This window comes from Melanaphis sacchari, unplaced genomic scaffold (assembly GCF_002803265.2).
Source record: "Melanaphis sacchari strain LSU unplaced genomic scaffold, SCAv2.0 Contig65_pilon_pilon, whole genome shotgun sequence".
NCBI lineage: Eukaryota > Metazoa > Arthropoda > Insecta > Hemiptera > Aphididae > Melanaphis > Melanaphis sacchari.
The window spans coordinates 1,883,124-1,907,684 of NW_020271469.1; the positions used below are offsets into that span (position 1 = coordinate 1,883,124).

Sequence of the window (24,561 nt, forward strand, 5' to 3'; positions counted from 1 at the left end):
ATACAGAGTTAATATTATGGATGGTATAACCGGTGTATAGGTAACCGTATCCAGTAGAGCATTTACATTGTAAATATATAATATAATATATTATAGATGCATTTTTATTTAAAATTATGGATTTTCTTTGATATGATTAAACATATTTTAAGAAATATAAAAATATCGTTACTTCCAAGTTTGTTATAAAGTTTTAATACGAATAAAGGTAACATAGTTTTGACTTTTGAGGAATAAATTATAAAATAATACATTATGACTAGGTATAAAATTTATGGTAAAGATTTACGAGGTTACAAAATTAGTTTATTTTTTATTAGCTGGAAAAAATCATTTGGAACTAATAGGCTCGAATAGTGTTATATCTTTGTGAAATAAATTCTAAATACCCAGCTATTACAGTAATATAATTGTTAATACAAAAAACGAAATAAAGTAATCAGATAAACGTAATCTAATTTAAAATTATAACAAAGAACTTTCTGGTAAAATTATGGTGCTGAAACGATGTTAGCGTGTCGTAGTTTGTCGATTTGTCTTAGATTTTTTCATAAAAACTTCGTGGTTATGAAATTCTATTAGTATAATTTATTGATTTTTTTATAAGACATATAAGTGAGTAGGGGAAAAAAATGAAAAAAAAAATTAAATCCCCATGGACTACAGGAAGTCTACTGCAGGTTATAATATAATACGACCAATATTGTTATAACACCATACAGAAATTGACATATTGGCGCGATATTTTGATGTTAATATGATATTATAGGTATATGTCATGTCGTATGCAACAAATGCAGTTCTAGTTGAAAAAAAAATCAATTCGAGAAAAGAATGATCGGATGGTAATATTTTGTCGGAAAATAATTGGTTGCAACTTAAAAGTTCGGAAAACATTTTTTCTGAACTGTTTTTATCTGGATTCTAGAACTGTATTTTTTCGGAAATACATTTTGTTAAAAAAATATTTTACCCGAAGACGTATTTCGTTTCGAAAACGCATGTGTTTTGAATTTAAACCATTTGCAAATATTATTTTGGAGTCGTATTTTTCGGAATAGTATTTTAGTAGCTCATATATTATATGATCGAAAAAATATTTGCGCAGAATCGTATACCGTAACTCAATAATATGTAAATTTCCAACGAAATATTTTTTCAAGAAAATAATAGTTTCTGAAAAATAGGATTCCGTATTTTCGTGTACCTAGTTCAGTCTTCAGTGTAGGTAATATTATTAAAGTTCGGACTACATATCATTTTATGGTGCGTTTCCGAACCGCTGTTTCAAACGGGACTTTTATTTAACAAAATTACGATTTCCCAATGGACAATAAAGAATAATTATCCATCAATTTATACACGCCCAAACGATTGTCACCTCCGCGCCATACTGTACTACTGCAATGACGACAATATAGTGGTGGCGTTAGTCGAGACGTATATTTTACATTCACACAATCACATGTAAAGTCTGTGTGTATTTATTAATAGCAGTCCTGTAGCAGAGATATTTTGACGTCATCTTCCGAACGAATGTTTCTTAAATTTTTTTTCATCTCGTCTCCCGCCTCGCGGTATTCCGGTCGTCGCCGCTGCGGCAGTCACCGTCCCCCCTGTTGCATTTTTGTTCGTCCGCAGAGCATTGCTATCGCAGCCGGTGCAGTGCGTTACGCGTCGTCCGTGTTGTTGGTGTTTTTTTTTTTTTATGCGTTTAATTTATCATTACCCATTGCATTTAGATACAGTGCGAAATTCAAATCATTCTCGTTATTGTATAATAAACGTCGACGGGAAAACGAGAGTTACGATCGTAAGATAATAAATTAATAATAATAATAATCAATTATTGTCGTCGCGTCGTCTGTCAGACCGCCAAAGGGGAATTTCATTGTCTAGTGCGTGTCTGCCGCCGTCGTAACACCGTCAGTGCATCGCGTAGTTACAGCCGGTGTACAGTGCGTTTTACCGACGCTCCCGTTACTGCTTACCAGTTACCGGGTATAAACGCGTTAACGTCCATAAGTATTTAGAGACGAGTGCGAATGCGCGCGCGCGCAACACCGATTGCTGAAGTTACTATTATCAATTATCATACGGTACGGCGACAGTGATCGTCCCAGTACCTCTGTGGCTCCGTATTTCCAGATTTCGCAGAGACCGGTTCACACGCCGCGCGAATCATGTTCGTTGACGTGCTCAAACGGTACTTGCTGATCGTGTGGAACTTCTTCTTCGGACAGGTAAGCACACGATGTAATATTACTATTAGTTTTTATTAATTTGATATCATACGGTAGCCCCCCCCCCCTCTTTCCTCCAAATCATTGTTAGGTCGTCGTTTATTATTATGTTGTAAGACAGTAATATTGTCAGTGGATGGATTTCTGAGCGTCTCCTGCAGCATTAGTTCCAAGTTACTGACATTTATGTAATTTAAGAACAGTAATTATAAAACGATTGTCGAAAGTTTTAAGTTCTGTCGCTGTACATAGCGGCGGCGGTGGACGATTGATCGTCGTCGGAATCGGATTTCCACCGGCTGTGTGTTGCGCGTGGGGAACGGGGAGTGGGCACCATATGTGTTCGTTTACAAATAAAGCAAAAGCACGATTAATACAGGTATAATAGGTGGATAGGCGGGTCTAGGTACAACGGTCCTATGTTGCATTTTATTTTTTTTTCCACCGTAGCAATATTTATTAATATATTATACTCTATAGGAACATTATCGCGTAACGACTTGCAGCCGATTACGATTTATACGTACGATATGACGCGATTATATCTGTTGATCGATCGTTCGAAATCCGTCACCGTTATTATTTTACGAGGTCTAGTTCAAGGTTCGCGTACCGCAACGGCTGTGCACTAATGCTTAGACGTATTGTAATTTGAAATATTATAATAATGATATAATGTCGAATTAAAACTATTAAATTAAATTCTAAAACTATAATTTCTATACACGAGGTGAGGCATATCGCGTATGATATACGTAACTTATAATCGGCATAATATAACCATACAGCAAACATAGCCCGCAGACAAATGACGCGCCTGATTGCGACATCATCTCTATTTATAGACGTGTCTATTTCGTGTTGTAAAGCTCCGTCGCCGGTTTTTATTATAGAACGTGAAATTCGACAACACACGTGGGGCAACAACATTTTACTGTTTTTTTTTTCACCCCGTCCTGCATCATCATCGAAATAATAATAATATTATGATCGTTACCTATCCATCATTTATAATTATTCTATTTATCGTTGTCGTAGAATGGCATTTGTATCGTTAACATATTTTAAAACAATATGAAAAAAATACGTCTTAAATCTAATTTTATAATCGTGATAATAAATTAATATGCACAAATATACATTACATTTTTACCTTTATTTATTATTAAATATCACCAAGTATAAAATAATTATTATTCTACTATTCTTTTTATCATCGCACTGAGTTTGTGTGTACTTGATATTATTACTTTTTTACTTTACGACTACGAGACCGTTTAAACTGTTATGCAATCGGCGGTATACGCAAATCGTTGTAATATATAAACGTCGGTACTATATTATGCACTGTGCAGTGTTATACAATCAGTGTTGTGTTCAAGCCGATAAGTTTTATTTTTTATTCATGTGTTTAAATGTCTTAAGAACATATCCATGTAGACGTTTCATGATTGAATGATATTTCGAATTATCGCCAAAAATAATCGTTTTTAAGTTCAAAATCTTGGAGTTAACTTTAGTGTTTTATCAAAACAGGTTTTTAAATTAATTTTATTTCATCAAAATTTATTTTGCTATTATAAAATGAACTTAATCAGATAGATGGTTAGAATATTGAAAGAGAAAAAAAAATAAAATGTATATAAGTATCACGCATGTAAATCAGTTTTAAAAATCGTAAAATAAATATTAGTTTGAAACGAATGAGAATGTGAATTTTGTGTAAAAAAAACTTCAAGGTTTTAATTGTATCAATTTGTATAAGCGCCACAAAGATTCTATACGGACTATTTTTGTTATTCTATAGTGTAAAATTATGAATAATAAAATTTTCATAAAGAAAATATCATGCGTTACACTTATCTTTTCGATATAATTTTTATACAACCTGTATAGTGTATACCGAGGTGTATACTTATTTAAGTACTGTAACGTAACATTTTTAGAGTAGATATGCGACCCTAAAAGTTGTTTAATACTAATATTATATATCGTAGTTGCTACAGTACAGCGAAATTCCTAATGTTTTTCTCTGCAAATTTTGATAGGTTTGCACGCAAAGTTCGTGCAAGTTCATTTCCTACTAGCTACATGCCATAACTGATTTCTTAGCTCTGCGGTGACTAACGCATTGCATTTGGCGCATGAATCGACAGGCGTAATTGTGCATTGTGTATTATTAGGTTATTAACTCCATAAAATATCCGTATGGAAATGGATAGCGCGAGATATTTTCGATCTCTCGTACGTTAGTCACTCGAAAGAACATCTACGAGCAGCGTGACTCACGTTATTATCATGTATAAATATAGATATAATATTACCCTAAATATTATGTATGGTGTACCGCATACACCGACGCGTATTATAGTGTAGTGCAGTCTATAACAGTCGTTGCGCCGTCCTTGAGTTAAACACACGCAGGTTAACGTGACAGCTGAAATTTGGTGAAACTTCTCCCAAAAAAAAATTGTCAAGGTTTGTACCGTGCCATCGATTCACTAGCCGTCAAATACGAATTATCAGCCGTTGTTTTGTACCTTCGTATCTGCTATATATACATAGTATATTATGTGAACAATATTATATTATAAAATGTTCTTCTATAAAATTGCAATAGTTATCATTTTGTAATATTATAATGTTTGTCTTCAGATTTAAACCATTGCCGTTACCGCGTATCGTTCACCTGTACAATCGAAAATAGTTTTACCGTGATTCATATTTTCTCGATTGTCCATTGCATAGAATTATCTCTGAGTCGTGGGTTTGGTACTCGTAACAAAATATTCATTTTGGACACACTATACATCGTTACGCCTACGTTTATATAATTTTATATATACAGCGTGTATGTACTCTCCAAGGTACCATAAAATATTTCGGATGGGCAATCACGTATTCACGTATTGAGATAGCATTTAGATAGAGGAGATTATTGGAATACTATTTGTTCTTAGACATTTTTCAAGTTTTCAACTTTTTCACAGTGAATACCGTATTATATGCATGTCTTTTATGTGGCAAGGATTTAAATTATCGCCAGATTCAAATATTTGTTTTAATAATTTTAACACACTCTATAGGGTACAAAGTTAAAAAATAAAACTTAAGTTGATCAAAATTGTATTTATTTAAAATTTAAACAAAAATGGATTTTTAGCATTTTCCGTGAATTATATTTCAGATAACGTTATCGAACACTTTCTTAGTTATTGTTGTTAGTATGTAAATATAGAAGGTGAAGTTGTGCATTTTTTTTTATAACTTATGAATCGTTTAAAAAAAATTAAATATTTTTAAGTATAGAATAACAAAAAAATCAATTAGAAATCAAACAAAAATAAATATTATAGTTAAAAATATTGGGTGTTATTGTTAAATAAATAATAATTTTAATATTCATTATGGATATATAATATATTTTTTATTAATCAGGAGTATCATTTCTCTTTCTTTTTTTTTTTTTTAAATAATTTAACTCACTTAATTTTTCAAAAGGATATTTTTTCAGTTCTTGCTCATTTTTTACAATTTTATTCAACTACTGAATGTATAGGTATTTTTCTCACTGCTAGGTTGGGTTGTACGATATTCGTTGCTCGCGTTATTATATTGATTTGTATAGGTGCAATATAATTATTATATTGTTATTATTATTTTGATGAATCCACAAACGCTGTTGTTAATAATTATTGTTATACACCTATTCTTACTATAACAAGTAACTACTTATTATCTATTGTGCATCAGTATAATAACTTTTATTTAATACAATTTATATCTTTTCATTTACCATTACGATGGCCAGTATAGGACTTAAATTATAGTTTAACGATGATAGTGTTATCAGAACATTAGTAGCCTACGTAAACGTTTTAGGCGGCTATTGTGTGGAGGTGGAGGAATGACGCTATTGAATTACTAGACACAATCATTATTTTATTTCTATTATCTAGACGTAAATATTATTTCGGTGTGACGCCGTATGACTAATAATAATTATTTATTACATGGCCATTGTAAATATTATACCTATATTGTAGTAGTATTTTTTGACATTCTGAGTTCCGATCAGATCTCTGGCGCGTCCACGCGTGTAATACTCGATAGCACGGCGGTACTTAATATACTCATATATTATGGTGTATATAAATATTATATTATGCGCAGCGCTTGCTTAAAAATCAAGGCTTGGAAAGTCGATGAATAATTTTATCTCGTTCAATCTCATTTAAGTTTAATGTATATATATGTATAATAAATTATGTTGAAAAAATTGACTTTAACTTAAATTAAATTAATTTTCTTTTCATAAGGGTGATTTTGTGATTTTGTTTAGTAAAGGGTTGAAATGTGACTTTCAACTTCCAAGTGACACATTTATCAAGAATGTCCTTACATAAACGAAACTAATAATTAAAAAACTTAATTAAATTCAAATTAACTGATTTCGTGTTGAGCAAAAGTTATTTTTAAATTAACTTTATGCCTGGCCTCGATGTCAATACCTCCTGTTTTTGTTTTTATTTGTATATATATAGGTGTGATATTTTTAAATATACGTACTTACCTCTCTACGCACAAATATCAATGACCGACACAGACGTTGAAAAATCCAAGTAATAATATTTATTGTACGCCGCTTGATCGTCATGTTTATTGTGTTTACGCGACGTATCATTTTTCGGCTCCTGAAAATCATCAGCATGACAGTGCTTATAACACGATATGTTCGTTAATTTACCGTATTCTAACTATGTAATAATTAAAATTGCAATAATATACCTATATATTAAATTATTTTTTTCGAAAAATTAGTAGGTAAGCTTTTTTTTATTTATTATATTTGTAATATTTTGCCAGATGCTTCGTAATTATAATATTTGAAACGTTGTTTAAGTTCGATTGTATAATAATAATAATAATACGTATATACAAGAACAATTGAGATTCGTGTCGTGCGTGTATATACCGTTGTTACTGTATACACCAATGATAACAAATAATAATTATCCACGTTCGAAGTCACAATTAAAAATATGTATGTTTTAAAAACGTTTACTTAATTTATTTACGTGGTTTACTTTTATTCATATATTGAATTTATACAAACGTTTCAGATTATGTACTTGTATATATATTATTTATTTTTATTAGTTTCGACAAATTAAAAATATTATAATATATTAATTATTATTTATATCGATTCTCGTTCCATATTTATAATATTAAGTTAGGATGTTATAGATTAGGTATACTTGCTTATTGTGAAGCCGAATGAATAAGTTACAGAAAAGTCGTTATTTCTACGTTGTTTAATATTCAGTGCACGTATCTGTATCAGTTTATATATATATATATATGACATATCGTTCAACGCTAAAGCTTATCGTATAAGCATTTAGAGATTATCGGATGACATGTTACAAAACCATATTATGTTATTTTTTATTATTACAATGTGCTACTTATTATAGTGCTCAATTTACTGAAGAAAAAAAAGTTATTAAACTTAAAAACGTTTTATTAGATTTATAATATAATAATTGACGACATTGACGTCGCCAAATAATATACATGATGAAATAGGTATCGGTTTTAAATTTTAATATTAGGTGAGGTATCTATGTGGCCATAAGTATGAAAAACTGTTTATTTAAAAGAAGAAAAGAATAATATAAATGTTGTGTTAGTTGCCTACAAGTACCTATTTTTCTGGCCTAGTCCGCATCCATCTGCATGAAAGTCTAATCATTTTTTTTCTTGAACCATATAATACTACAAAATTAATTGGGTGATTTACTAATCGTGTTGTATTTATATTCATCTTAATAACTTAGTAATTACTTGCCTAATATTTGAATCAGATACACTGACATTTCTAAAATATCATTTACTTAACATTTTACAGTAAAACAAGTTGATTGTCAATTGATAAAAATAAATTTGTATCGTTACAGAACTCTTCTTAAATAGTATGAAAAATTCAAATAATTGAAAATATAGTCTTCAAATATTTTTAAAAATTTCAAAAATTAGAATTTGAATAACATTTTTTTATTAAATGAAAAGACGTGAGTGAGAATTCTTGGTAAATTAAGATCGCCCTACGTAGACTATTAGTTTGTACTTTGTAGTCCGTAGTTCTATTTTAAAACGCCTCTCTGTAGCTGTGAGAAATAACTTGTTTTACTAAGTAATATTTATTCTTTTTTTTCATACGTAGATCTTAAACAATTTTTGTGTTTATGACCACGCTATATTACATCATGACCTTGTTATATCCACCTAGTCGATCGGTCATATCACACATAGATGCACGTGTTGGCTTAAAAGGAAGTTTCGACTTTTTCATCACTTTCATATTATTATTATGGGGTGTACTAGCTTCAGCGGATACTGTCACGCCTACTTAAAAAAATTATTTTTGGTTTTTAATTTCCGTCCTTACTGCGACGGCGACGATATAACCGAAATAATTTGTTAAAAGATTTAGTCAATATAAAGATCAGATAGATTGACTTAATAAAATTATAATAATATGATACATCCATCGTTGTGCATAGGGAAATTAATACATTAGAAACGATAAATTATTATATCATAATGTATGACGTGGGTATAATATGTGTATTAGTAGTAACACGTAGAGTGCCTATAGGTTATAATGTTATATAGGGAACATAGAAATTACAAATAATAGGTAATTCGCGAATAGTATTAAATAGGTAGATATACGATAAATAGTTAATATTATATTATTCGTAGTATACTCCATAATACTATTTATACTAATTGAATTTTATTTTTTGATGTTATATAAGCTATATTTAAGTTTATACATAACTCAAAAAATACAAGTAAAATTAGTTTTTATCTCCTTTGACATTTGAGTAGTCGATGAGACTTTACTATACTTCCTATAATGATGATACAAGATTAACATGTAATAAAATAGTTCTATTTTTGTTGTTACATTATTTATTTTATCCAATTATTGATCTCGTTTGGTTTCATATTATTTGTCATACCAATTTCAAAGTTAACTCATTTAAGTCGTAACATCATAATAATATCTTCTTGTGTACCTAGTTAATATTTATATTATATATTTCTATAATGTAAACTTAAATTATACTTGAAAGTCTTTTGCTTATATTTCAACGTTCGATTAGATTTCATTTCAATTATATTTCTTATTCAGTTAAAGTCTAATTCATTTCATATTATTTTGTTTAATTTAATTATTGATAATAATTTTCTGGTCTCTATTTTTTTTTTTATTTAATAAATATTTATGATGAATTATTAAATAATTGAGTTAAAATGAAAACAATAATCGGTGGATATGTTTATTTGTCTAATAATCATGCGAAAAACGTTAAACGTATATATGGCAAATGAATATGTTACAATTAATTGTAGTTATAAATATTAAATATTATTTAATAAAGTAACTTTCTGTTATTTATTAAAAAAAAAAAAAAAAATTACAATTGAGTAAATTAAATGTTGTGTTTAAACTACTTAAACTTAACTTTTCTATATTTAATTTTTAATTTTGGAAATAATAAGAATTGTCTTATTTGGCTTATTATATAGGTACTTTCTAAAAAACATTTGTATATTATATATCCTTTTACTGAAATAACAAAAAAAATTACAATATTATTTTTGCTATAAATTTTTAAATTTATACAGTATTTTATTTGCACTTAAGATTTAACTGCCTCTTTGGTACCTCACCCCCTTCCCCCTCCTAAAAAAAACAAAAAAAATAATTGTAGTGTAAAACAAAACATTAATTTTAAGTCCGGGCATTTGTCCAATGAAGACATATGTTAGTTTTTAAAGTTAAGAATAATTTATAAATTTATAGCCTGTAATAAATGCTTACCTACTTGAAATTTTTGGCATTCGTTTTATTCATCCATGTGGTGCAGCAGCTGTTGCATTATTTTTTATTTTTTCCACTACTTAATTATAAAACTATTTCAAATTAAAAATAAACGTCTTTTTTTGTATTTTCAGGTTTCTACAGAATCGATCAAAGACAGTCCGTCTTACCCCGAGGAGAAACCAGACAAACCAAAAGTTTTGGCTGATGTAATTCCACCTGCCGAGGTTGATGGCAATGAAGATAAGATCGAAAATAAAGACGAAGAAGATGACGATATCGAAGAGATTTTTGATGACGACGAAGATGAAGAAAGAGAGGAAATAGAACTAGAAGATGAAGACGAAGTTGAAGAGGATGAAGACAAGAAAGCAGCGATTGTATCCAAAAAACCCGAAAATAATGTAACAAATGACGAACCTATTAAACCCAATGTTTTGCCAAACAAAATTGAAGAGGTCAAAGTACCGGATGTGCTGCCAAAACCAAAAGACGAAATAAAAAAACCCGAGCCGCCAAAGGTCCCGAAAGAAACTAGTGAAAAAGAAAAGCTGAAAATAGATATCGATAACGCGAAAAAATCAGAGATTCCTGCCAAGTTAAAGCCAGAATTCGAGGTATGTGAGAGGGAAGGAGCTCCGTCCACCAAACCTGAGGCACCTGAAAAGGATGATTCCAAGTTCAAGTCATCGGAGTTTGAAATAGTGGAGAGGGATGACAGAGACGTACCACCGCCAAAGCCAAAGGCCGAGTTCGAAATTGCCGAGAGAGGAACGGCGGTGAAACCAGTGCTGCCGCCACCCCCTCCACCGTTGTCGTCATCGACGACGATTAAAGGTGACCCAGCTACCGCTCCGGATTCGGTCAAAGACAACACTAGTCAGCCAGAAGTCAAATTTGACAGTGATGATAAAAACGCACTGAAACCGGCGGCGCCGGGAAAAGCCGTGGCACACGTGAAGTTTCAAGAAGACGAAGACAACAAAATTTCGGGTAAAGGCCTTGAGCCTGCAGTGGACTTTGTGACTCTGGAAAAAGGTGAAACAAACGTCAAACCACCGGGAGCAACAACAGGTAATGCTACCGCCGGAGATGCAGTAGGTGATTTTTTGTCAGCCGAACAGGCGCACGGCGGTCAACTCCTACACCGCGACCATGAATCCATTCAAGACCAACAGCTGTAAGTCGTCGTCGCCGTTGTCTCTACCGCCTTCAGTTAGGCTTTTGGCCTCTACCTGTCGTCGTCGTCGCACGATAATAATAATAATAATAATAATAATAATAATAACAAAATTTATTTGAGTAGTAGTCATTGTATATAATATTGTTATTATTACTGTTGCTGCTACTGCTGCCTCTTCTATATAATATAATATGGTGTTACATGTATTGTACGCGGAGAGCTTATTTTTTTATGATCATGATAATAATGTAGTTGTCGATTTTATAATAATATATATTTTATTCTAATTGTTACGTACACCTAATATTTAATATAGATATAGATAGATATATATATAAATATAAGTAATGTCGAAAGATTTATAATTTTATTCGTGTAAAACAATTTAGAAAAAAAAAGAAGAAAATTGATGAGTTTTAAAATATTTAAATATTTTGTTTTTATTGATTTGAATAACTTTTTTTTTTTTTTTTTTGTTACTAATAACTCGCTTTATTTAGTTGTATTTAGATATACGTTGTATTAATAATTGAAAGGAACGATCGCCGACATATTATTTCTGTTTTTAACGGTCTTGTTTAATTTGAATTTAATGATCTTCACTAAAGCTTAAAGCCTATGAACTGAACAAACATATTATCTAAGTGTGTTGTGTGCAGATATATAAAACTATAAAATAGTCGACGAGTATTTATAAACAGGGATACTGGGACATTATACTATTTTTTTAAATTATTGAGCTATAATATAGCTTAAATACTCAAAAGAATGTAATGACGGTTCACATTGAAACTAAATATTGTATATTTGTATAAGCAATCATGAAAAGAACACATTTTGTTTGTATTCTATACGCTATTTAAATAAATGTGTAGAATACAAAAACTACAGATTCTTTTGAATAAACAGCATAAGTATTCCAATTAGGTATTTAGATTTAAGTCTTGATTTATTTCATCTATTGTCTTTGTGACTAAACCAGTTAAAATTACGCATATATTTTATAAATAAATGATTACAATCGCAGTTTAATTTTTTAATTTCATAATAATTTGTTTTAGACAAAGGGAAGTTGGTAATATTTTTTAACCCAGGAAATATAAATCTAAGCAACTTTCAATAATTTCTTTTTTAATTTTTAACTAAAAAAATAATTAAAATATTGTTTGGTAGCTACTTGTATAAAAAAAAATATTATTTTATTTTATATTTAACTTTAAATTATTAAATAAAAAGTTCATAATATTTATTATAATACAGAAATATATTTAAGACTTATAATTTTATAATTAAATACAACAAATGCATAATTTTTAACGAATTAATATGATTATTTTAAAGAGTTTGGTTCACATTAAAATTTCATTCAACCTACATTCAACAGTATCTATATTATTCAATACTTTTTTTTAATAGACATTGTATTGTACATCAAAACTTTTAACCCCTTATTTAAAAAAAGCATTTGAAAACTACACTTAATTTTAAAGTTAATATTTAAGCAAGTACAATATAAAAAATTCAAAAAATTTAATCAATATCTTAAGATATTACCTGAGTTAAACTAACTTTTAAAAAATAGGTATTTAAATCGCAATACAATTATGCAAATGTTAATTATTGATATGCATCACAGAAAAGCTTATACTTTATTATAAACATTGAATCAGTTAATAGTACAGTTGTACACACTTTGTTCACTTCATATACATTTTTATAAATGTTTGTATAATAAAAATCAATAATATATTTTTAGAAGTTTTCCGTATAGGTATCAAGATTATAATTATCTATTGATTTAACAAAATATCGGTATTATAGTTTCTTATTATTGTCTTTATTACAAAATAAGAGCTTACACTGTTCACGGTATACCTATGCTTTGTGTATTTGTCCCTGGTTTTAAGTATACTTATAATATGTTTATAATATTGATTTAGTTATACGCCTAGATTACCTATAATATGTATGAGTAATATTATACAGAGAACGAAAACAAAAACAAAAATATTATTTTATTTATTTTAATATTTTTGTGAAACCGCTTGAGTAAAGTTATCTGATTAATGGTCCCCAACATTCGAGAAAAAAAAAATAACCTTTCCGTACGCTGCATGTATATTTTTCTTTAAATTATTACGCAGTTTATTATTTGTGTTTATCGTAGCTTTCGCATATGTGCATGCTAATAAATGTCGAGGTCAAAAGCAGCTGCAGTCGTCTTCGTTTGAATTTGTCTATAGTAGCTATACTAACCCAATAAATTTATACTATACATATAGTAGGTATTATTGCTATAGGTACATACACCTAATATCTATGTTGAGTACGAAAAACTCGCACGTTTTACTATGAGCTAAATACGATGTAGGTTATATTTTAATGTAAAATATTTAATATTTTGTATAAACAAACATGCATGTATATAAGATGATTAGCTTAATGTACACTACTTATGATTTCAAATATTATTAATATTTTTGAAAATGTTCTTCTTTTTATATCAATTTAAGTCGTTACAAGATCATATTTTTGAAATTAATTAATATTTTTTAAAGTTTTTAGTCCAAGGCTTGCAAACGTTATAATAACGTTATATTTGACAAAAAACGATTGGAATTTGTAAACGTAATTATAATGGATGGAAAACGATAAACATAAATAATTAAATAACACAAAAAAGATATGATATATATCATCAAACAAAACATAACGAAAAATGTTATATATATAATATATCATTAAACGAAATAATTAATTTCCAATTATTTAATAATTATAATTTTTAAAACGTATTAAAAATTTTAATTCTGAATAACGATAAACGCAAAAGTTTAATAACTTTTAAATTCTGAACAACGATAAATTCAACATTTGTATAACGTTTTAATTTTAAATAACGTATAACACATTATTTTTTTTCAATTGCAAGCCTTGGACTTTTTACTTTTTTTTAACGATGACATACATTTTTTATTTTATTTTCTTAAGCATGAGTATTTTTATGCATAAAAATCAAATTTAGACAAAATATTAATGATAAGGTGTTAATTAAATTATTAATGAGCGGTGTATAATGGACCAACATTTGTGGGGAAGGTATTCCTGTATAACTGCAATCCACTCATATCTAAATTTCAGAAAATTTGCCAAGAGCTTTGTATGCTATCACTCAGATTAGGTTAAGTACGTACGTGTTTTAAATTTGAACAATCAATAATTGGAAATTTAATTATTATATATTAAATATATTTTGAATTTTCCAAGATTTTATAGGATTTTAAGTATAAATACCAATGCAATTCAGTTAGCAAAAATAAATGCAATGAATGTTTTCCATAACATTTAACATAATTTTAATAATTTGTATTGGATTATTGAATTTTCAAAAAAAAATTTCATTGACGCAATAAAATTTTAAAAGTTATGTGTTATGACAAAAAGTGTGATATGAATATATAGTGATGCCAATTCGATTGATTGTAATAATCAGTACCCGATTTAATGTAAAAGGACTAGATCACGAAGACATAAACACGACAAAGAGCTTAATAAAATAAATTCTTTTATTTTTAGTATTTTATGTTTTGAATTCAATTATTTTAATAATACAAGAATTAACAAGAAATTAATTTGGTAGGTGATTGTTTATAAAATTTAAAATAAAAAGTGACGAAATAACTTTATTTCAAACAAAATATTTCTATTGATATAAAACTTTTAGATAACAATACGCAAAAACAAATAAAAAAAAAAAATGTATTAATAGGTACTACTTGATGGCAATAATTTTTTACAGTTTGTTTTTGCTGTGAGTTTTGTACTATTTTAAAGTACAGCTTATAAAATTATAACCAGTAATACCTAAATATGTACATTAAAAATAAATGAACTCTTAAATAAATACATAGATTATCAATATTTGAGTACACGTTTGAGATTAAGTTAATACTTGATGGTTATTAGTCATTACTACAGTCCAATGATACAGTTATTTGTATGTGTTGCCCATCATATTTGTTAGATCTTTTCAATCTTCGATCTGGTTTTAAGTTGGAGTTGAAAAAAAATATGAATGGTTGATTCAAGGGAACCCACGGTCAAGACTTGAGTTCATGAATATTGAAAAACCAAGCATCATATAATGATAGCAATAATATTATAAATAGTCATAACAAATAACAATCATTTAACTGTTGTAATAGTATTTTCTATAGTATAAAAATATTTAAATTATTCATGATTCATATTACATAATATATACCATAATCCTTTAAAATATTTTTTTATGTACCTCTGCCACAACATTCAAACAGTGTTAGAGTTCTTGAAATTCATAAATTTTTGGGACTTTCAGTTTTCACTACTTATTCTATCGTATTGTAAACATCGTTTGGGATTTCTTATTCATGGGTTATTTTCCAATTGTGTTAAGAGTGTTAAGACTCGTCACAGACCACATTCGTTGTAGCACAATAACTGCTGCTTAAGGATTATTTTTATGAAAATCTCCGATTGTTATGTCCGTATAAAAATTTAACTACATAATGTTGTTTGCTAGATTAATTAATTGTACTATGTTGTCGTCACTGTCCATACTCGTTTATCAATCGATTTAAGTCATAGTATAGTTATGTATCTATTTAAAAATAATAACGATTATAATTAAATATTGCGTGACACGTTTTTATACTAGGTTTTTATTTATTTGTTTTTAAGGGATTATAGTGATTCCGGTGAAGAGTTATCTGACGACGACATTGAAATCGATTACGAAGACGACGAGGACGACGAAGAAGTGGTTGAAGTAAAACCACTGCCGCCAGTCGCACGTAGTGTTTATAAAAAGAACGACTGAACCATCGCCGTGTTTTGTTTAGTCGTCTCGGCGAGCCATTGTATAAAAATAGTTAAAACACATATTTTTCTTCTTTTTATAATTGTAAATTAAATTAAAAAAAAAAAAAATCTTATCCTATAAATAATAATAATACTTAATCATTATAATGGAAGTTCAAACGGTCGAAAAGAAACCCAATACCGGAAAACAAACAGTGACGGCGACCGAAGAGACGTCTTCAGTGGCTGAACGCACCAAAGAGGTAAATTATTATGCATACGGAGGTCCACTGCACAATATTATTATTAATATGATTCTGTTCTGTAAAGATAAGCATGTATTCATTTATTAAATTTAAGGGATACTGTATAGGCAATTTCAACTAAACATGAAATAAAATAATCTAGTTACAATGATGTGTTAATTGAACCCGGGACTGTAATAAAGCTGAAAAGAATTAGTGTAAGAGCTAAATTGTGTTATTTACCTACAGCAGTGATCTCAAACTCAAATAACCTACGGGCCATATATTTTTTCAAAAAAAATTCGCGGGCCAAATTTTAAGTGTCACTTTTATACTTATACACTAGAAACTAAAGACAAAATGGAGACAAAAATATATACAAAATCCATTTATTTACTTTTTATTACTACAAAATTATCATTGAAAAAATATAATGATCGTTAACTTAAAATAAAATTATAATTAAAATTTAAAAATAGCTTGAATATTTGATAATTTTTATTTTTGAGCTGCACTATTTTCATATTTTTGTTCAAAATGTATTTTTATTGCGGGCCACATAGAAGGGGTTCACGACCCGCGGGCCGTATGTTTGAGACCACTGACCTACAGTATTAACCAAAATTTTAATATTGTTTAATTTTAAGAATTACATTTCGAAATTTTTTATTTGTATTAATCGAATCTAAAATTCATAAATTTACTAATTATCTATTTTCTGAATTATTTACACGTTTCAGTTTCAAATTCATGTTAACTATTGTGGCACGATAATAAACTAAAAGTAAACAGTATGTGTGGAAATCAATTTTGATAGTAAGAAAAAAGAATTCCGATAATGTACCTTGTATACTTAGGGAACCGAAAGTACGTCATATGTTATACCGATATTCTGTTGTCTTTGTCGTTCACACGTCTGCTCGGTAAAAATAGACATTTTGCGTCCATTAGTATTATATAATATATTGTTGTTAACGATGTAGTTAAGTGATGAATATTATAAAAACAGATTTGAATTGAACATGAAGTGTACATGAGGTTGATAAGATAGTTTTTTTAATTTATTTCAGTTATTGTTTTTAATGATAATTTATAAAATAAGTACCTATGTTTTGAACAATTTTTAAACTTTTATAAATCAACTTTTTGGAAACTAGGGAGTAAAAGTTAAAAAAGTTGTTTGATTGATCTCTTGAAAATTTCACGCTAAATTAAAATCTGTTCTATACAATTTATAATATTATATTGATCGTAATTTTTGACGCAAAGTGTGTAATAGTTTTCACTATATTATACACGTAAACTATTAGTACAACAAATATCAGTACTCAATCCCTTTATTTCACAAAAACAAATTATATTATATTCTATATTATAAGTTAATCAATTTTAATACTTTTTAAGCGAAAACCACAAAATGAAGAATTTAATTTTTCGATTCACTTATACTCGTGAAGTAATATTATTATGCGTCGTTTACAGTAAAAGAAAAAAAATAAATTTTCAAAAATTTAATAACTTTTCAAAGATTTTTGAAAAAAATCAGCATTTCTATGTCATATAATTTTAATAAAATGTTATCACGTCTGTATCATGCGAAAATTGGGCGTCTTTGTAATCGTTTTTCACTGCTGAACAATTTTCACGCTAAAAATAAAATAATTGATTATTGTTGTAGGTCCTACTTAGTGGAATTACCACCACTTTACTAACATCATAATAATTATGCATTAAATTATTATTATTATTATTGTCGTTATAAATAGAACGATATGGAAAGATAACATTGTATCTATGGACGTGCTTATGGTATTGTAAAAATGTATTCACGCTTTATTCGGTCCCAAAAACAAAAGTATTTAATAAAAATATATATAAAAATGTATATTATCGTTCCACAAAAACCAAAGACAAATACGAAAACATAAAACGAACAATTATTATATAAATCAATAGAAATGATATACGTATAATGTATATTCATTTTCAATATATGACGAAAATAATACAATATAATGCGTGGTATAATAAAACATAATATTATCTTCTTTTTCTTTTTATCGTTGTTAAAAAATCAAATTTTTGATTGCTTTTGTTATTTTCTACATTCGTGTGAATAAATTACAGTAATTTCAGATAACCGGGTGATCTCAATTATTATTATGATAACATTCAAAAGTTTATTTACGACGAAAATGCATATTATTTTGATTTGTTTTGTATACACTAACTTATTGTCTCGTTCCCGAGTTTTACGAGATACTTCTATACAGTATACATAATATACACAAGAGTAAACACGTTGCATGGAGTCGTTCCTTAAAAATATAATCAGAATTTATTACAAAATGAAAATACAAAACAAATTCACAAATTGTTCGAATAGGTCTTGAAATATTAAATCATCTTATTTACGCGTGGTGACCTTAATATAAATGCCCTTAGGTTTTTAAATTAAAATGGAATAATCTAAGAGGACAACCATACATTGTTAATGGCGGTAGCAATTGGTGCTCGACTGTAAAAAAAAAAAAAAAAAAATGTTATTCCAGTTTTTACATTAGGATGCTGATGTCACGCATACCTCTTTATCTACAGTATAATATATGGTAGGACATTGCGATAATTTAATTTTTATAAAAAAATATGTAATGACGCTTGTAAAATAAAACATTGTTTTTTGTTTTAATATTGTTCACGTGCGTGATTAACGATTTATCTAATTCTAATAGGTACTTTTAAACCGGTAGAAAAAAGAAATCCCGTAATATATTATAATATTATACCACCAATACCATTGTCAATACTACTCGATAGAGGTCACAACGTTCAGTGTAAGTTAATCTCTACCTATTATTGGTGTTGTAATTTTTTAGTTTTATTTGATTATTATTATTGCTAAATACTACAGATGTTCTTAAATTGATTCTAAAATTGTATGGTGCGCCAGGGTTTGGGGTATAGGCACATGGTCGATGATCCAAAATGACAAGTAGCCAATTTGTTTCTAACTTTTCCCCTTTTGAAAAATTATTAAATGGTCACGACATGTGATAATAGTGCTTCGAGATCAGTTAAAAACTCGAAATTAGTATTCGTTGCAACTGATTGCATCTATAATAATAGTAATTACATATGAGCCATAATTTACTTGATCTATTTTTGAGTGTTTTCAGGTGGAAAAAATAATGATATTTCGATAAATATAATACATCTATATACGTAAATAAACATAATTTAATAGCATTTCAACGCGCACAGAGTGTCTTATTTATATATAAATATATAGTTGAAGCAATTGAAAAAAATAAAATCGCCTATGGTGACACTTAATACCCTTTTTGTATAAGTTTAAAATAAAACCAACCTTGTGCAGTATGCTGTAAAGAGACATTTCTATTACCCACCGCCTGCTCTTCGCCAGAATGGCGTTTTCGGGTTTATCGCAGAACTGTAATACAAAAATGCCGAATAAAACGTCATCGCAGATGCCACTAAACCCAAATGTTGTGTACGTAATCGTTCTTATATATATTATATATAGTTGAATATCGTGGGAAAACAAGCGTTCGGTAAACCTGATCGCCACTATTCATACAACATCGGTATAAATAACCCTGTATGGCTATATGTGTACCTACACATTTAATGACTATAAAATAGATCAAATGAATTTATACAGGGTGATTAACATCAACCTGTATTTCCCTTTTATAATGAATTTATTCTAATTCTGATTTTAGACATTTTTAAGTTTATTCAATAGCCATATTTTCAAATAAATGAGTACCAATATACTTACTATATCTTCATAAATTATATTGAGTATAACTTATGACAATACTAACTTCTTTATTTATTTTTTTAAGTACTTTGAATACAAGACTCTGCAAAGTATAGTCTTATGAATTATAACTATATATCTATTAATTTATCCGTTATTACGTTTATGTATATAAAATATTATATAAATATTAAATAGCCACTTATAGGTACAGGGATTATTTTTATTCTTAGAGGTTATTTTGTTAATTTATTTTTCTTGACTTGATATCCATTCAAAAACATGTTAGATAGTATTAAATAAGAACTTAATTTAATTACTTTCACTTTGAATATTTTCCTGGATAACCAAAACATCAAAGTTTTATACCAAATGTAAATCAGACATGTATTTTATGCTTCAGATGATTATAATAGTAGGTATTATAATATATTACCCGTATCACATTATGAAATTATATTGTGCAACTTAATTATTTGGGATAAAATTAAGTAGTATTTTATAAATTTAAGTGTTTGCTTTATATATTGTATTAATAAAAAACTATTTATAGGGTATTCACCATTAGCCTTATCCTAAATGTTTACTTTAAACTTTAGAATTTTCAAATTTATTTAAGGATTAAATTATTAAATTATTTTAAGTACTAAGAAGTTTCCTGTTTATCAACTTAACTTTTTTCTTATGAAAAGTATCTTTTTATCCTGTTATTTGTTTATATATTTTTAATTAAATCTTGATATATCTAAATTGGATTTCGAAAAAAATGTTTAAAGTTATTTGACTTTTTTCATTGACGATAATAAGTTTAAAATTGATCCAATAGGTTTAGAGAATAATAAAGATATTATAAAGATTGAAAATAGTTTTTGTGTTCTATTTTAATTTATGAACATATTATCATTTATAGAATAAATGATAATATATATATAATGATAATGATAGATAGAATAAATTCTAGATCCAATTTTACATTTATTTTTTAGTTGTTAGAAGTATTATTACAAAAAAAATCATCTTTAACGATTTATATAAATTATTATAATTTAATATTACTTACAGTAATACATACTACACAGAATAAATTTTATTTTCTTCACCAAATCAAAAATGAATATAATTTTTTGTCATAAAAGTGTCGTTAAAACTACATAGTTATTATTCATAACCGCACATATTAGACTATTCAATACCATAAATATTTATTTTTTTATTGCTAAAAAGGAAAATTTAGGAGGTCGATAATTCAAAACCACACATATTTGATTGACAGTTATAAATCAAACATATTTTAATGTTATTGAACAAATAAATGTAAAAATAATTTAATGTATGAAATTTTATAGTTTTAATATTAATTAAAAATAACAGTATTTAAAAAATAATTTGATTATAAGATAGAATTAACATGTATATTAAATAATACTTAGATTAGAATAAATTTGCATCCTAGTGTTTTCAAATATTTTATTTAATTAATAGCAATGCTTATGATTTTGCGATTTTTTTTTTTTAATACGATTAATTGATGGCGGTTATAAATGATAATGTGATTTTAAATAAAAGTGTACGCTATTGGTGGGTTTAATTTTAGAAAATCTATATGGAATTAGTGCATAAAAAAGTGTGGATTTGAACGACGACCTTTTTAAAAAAATGTGTGATTATAACGAACCCCATATTACAATGATGTAGAGTTTGGAAAATATTTTTTTTTTTTTTTAGTGAATAATATATGAAGTTATGAAATAATTTTAGAACAATTAATTACGGCTAATAAAAATATATAGAAATACATTATACTATTACTTTTTCCAATTATTGTCATATTTTTATTGCTTTTAATTTTTATTAAGTGGGCACCGATAATAAATTATTATTCATATTTTTCTATACATTTTAAAAACAAATATATTATTTTACTTCTTAAATAAATGACTACACCAATTTATTTCGATTTTAAGTTCAAAGTTTCAGATCAAAAACATAAACTGTTTATTTGAGTATTGAAAAAATAAACAAAGTTTTTTTTCTCTAAATAAAATAAATCAGCGTTGTAAAATGTATTGCTTTTTCACATTAATTATTAATTTAAAAGTTAAGCTTAGAAATTAATACAATACGTATATAATGTTTATTTAAAAACCAAATTTACTTTTTGATTTATAATAAATTAGCCAATACATTTATAAATTTTAAATGTATAATTTGAGTATTGTATATAGGTTAACTGGTTGTCTGGTTAGATACTTATCTTTTACTTGCTATTGTAACTCATTAAATTTAAGTTCGTGTTGGTTAACTGAAGATAAAGTTCAAACAAATAAAATTACAGACATTATCTTATAGAAAAATAAAAACAAAATATATATTTGTTTTAATTACATATACCATGACAGAAATGTTATGTATGGTGTAATTTTTCAAGCATGCTCACCTCCATTTTATATTCTAATAATAGATTTATTTTAATTCTGAATTTTGGAAATTTTAAATAAATTTAATATCGTAATTTTTAAAATACAATTTTTAATGCTTTTTAAAGAGTGATAATGGTGACATATTTTTTTCGAACAAGAACCATTCATTTTTTTATCATAAATAGATGATTTAGTAAATGCTTTTTATTTGAAAATTTTGAAAAGACTAACATTCTTTTAATTAATTTTTGAAATATTAATTTTAATATTCAAAAGATTATAGTTTTAGAAGATGTTGAACTTATCATTATTTGAAAAATATAATCATAAATTTAATCTATTACATTTTTATATTATACTGATTATATGTGTAGTATACTTCAAGCGAATAGCCTATATAGTGTGTGTGTATTTTGAAATCATATATTATTGATTCGTTAATTTTTTATATTTAGTTCTTAAGACTTGCTGAAAGATTTATGCAATTTTATATGATTGACACATCGTGTTAATATTTAAGTTTAATTTATCCAAAAATATGATGAACGATAGTGTATTTCTGTATAAAATATGCGTTTGCAGTAAAAGAAAAAAAAAATACTTTAAGTGCTCGAAAAATATCTCTATCTTAATATTATAATTTCTTTTGTTTTCCATAGCTATTTTTAATATTCAATATGAACGAATCAATTCACTTTTGAAATAAAAAAAATAATTGTTGAGTTATCTTTAATTTTTTGAGAAACTTCTTACTTTATTTCGAGTAAACGTAAAGCAAAAGAATAATGTCAAAATAATATTTTTAATATATTGATATTTGGAAGATTTTTTTTTTGTTCTGAAGTTATTACTCTATATTACAGGTGACCAAAGACACGGCCAACTCGCATTTGGAGCAGAAAGCTAAGAGCGTACAGTCAGAGGAATCGACCAAATCGGTGTCCGAAACTGTGGAGAAACTGGCCAACGGTGGCGTGAAAAAGAAGACGGTCATGTCATCGTCGCAACAGTTTTCATCTGAGGAATCGTTCGAGGAGAGTTGGTCGTCCACTGGGCCTACAATCACCACTACCGTGACCAAGCAAATCGAACAATAACGACAATAATACTTTTTATGCTTCATTACCACGTGTATTTCAACAATATTTCACGACAATGATTTTACGATATGTTACCGCGTGTGATGATATAATATTATAATATATTGTACCCATAATAATGTGGTAATGGTAATTAAATCGCGCGGATAAAAGTGACGTTCAATAATATTTTATTTATCAATATGATTGTTCATATTTTAATATAATATTATGTACGTGCGCGGTGTACTGCTTGTCATTGTATCGCAAACTATCTGTTTATAATGTTGTTAACGTAATATGTATTTTTTTTCTGTTTGTTTTTAATGCACTCAATAATTTTAACCGGATATTAAAGAATATATTATACTATTGCCATATAATATAAATACAGATGTTTATTTGATGTATGTATAAATAATTATTTAAATCGATAATTTATTCCAGTTAAACGTAAGTTCAGCCAGATCGGTTCACAGTATATTTTATCAAACAGATTGTCCCTGGTTCAATTTGTTACACTATAACTTTATTCATCGCTATCGTTAGGTTCTTTATAAATGGAAATCTATAGTTAATATTTAATAAACAGAGAAGAACTGTTTGGAAAATATGAAAAATATGTAAGTATCTAATGTTGAAGCAATGATCGTTTTGTTTGTAGATAAATATATAAAACTTGGATAGAACAAATAACACGGAGAACAAGAATATCCCTGGCCATTATTTGTGTACATGTACTGCAACAAAATTTTAGCCAACAATGTCCCACTATTTTGCGTCAAAATGTTTATATAAAATAAAAACAAAATTTTGTGTACGAGAATACAACCAAAGGCACTGCAGAAGTCAGAAAGTATTAAAAAAT

At 27.6% G+C, this 24,561-nt stretch overlaps 2 protein-coding genes across 2 annotated transcripts; both read left to right on the top strand.

The window, feature by feature from the left end:
- Window positions 1-1,623: 1,623 nt before the first annotated feature.
- Window positions 1,624-16,289, top strand: LOC112600624 (nucleolin-like). The gene is made up of 3 exons (XM_025347907.1): window positions 1,624-2,243; window positions 10,278-11,323; window positions 16,046-16,289. Exons 1-3 carry the CDS (start codon window positions 2,184-2,186, stop codon window positions 16,182-16,184), a joined length of 1,245 nt encoding a protein of 414 aa, XP_025203692.1. The 5' UTR covers window positions 1,624-2,183; the 3' UTR covers window positions 16,185-16,289.
- On the top strand, window positions 16,246-24,060 carry LOC112600625. Its single transcript, XM_025347908.1, has 2 exons — window positions 16,246-16,428; window positions 23,478-24,060. Exons 1-2 carry the CDS (start codon window positions 16,333-16,335, stop codon window positions 23,709-23,711), a joined length of 330 nt encoding a protein of 109 aa, XP_025203693.1. The 5' UTR covers window positions 16,246-16,332; the 3' UTR covers window positions 23,712-24,060.
- The last annotated feature ends 501 nt before the right edge of the window (window positions 24,061-24,561 follow it).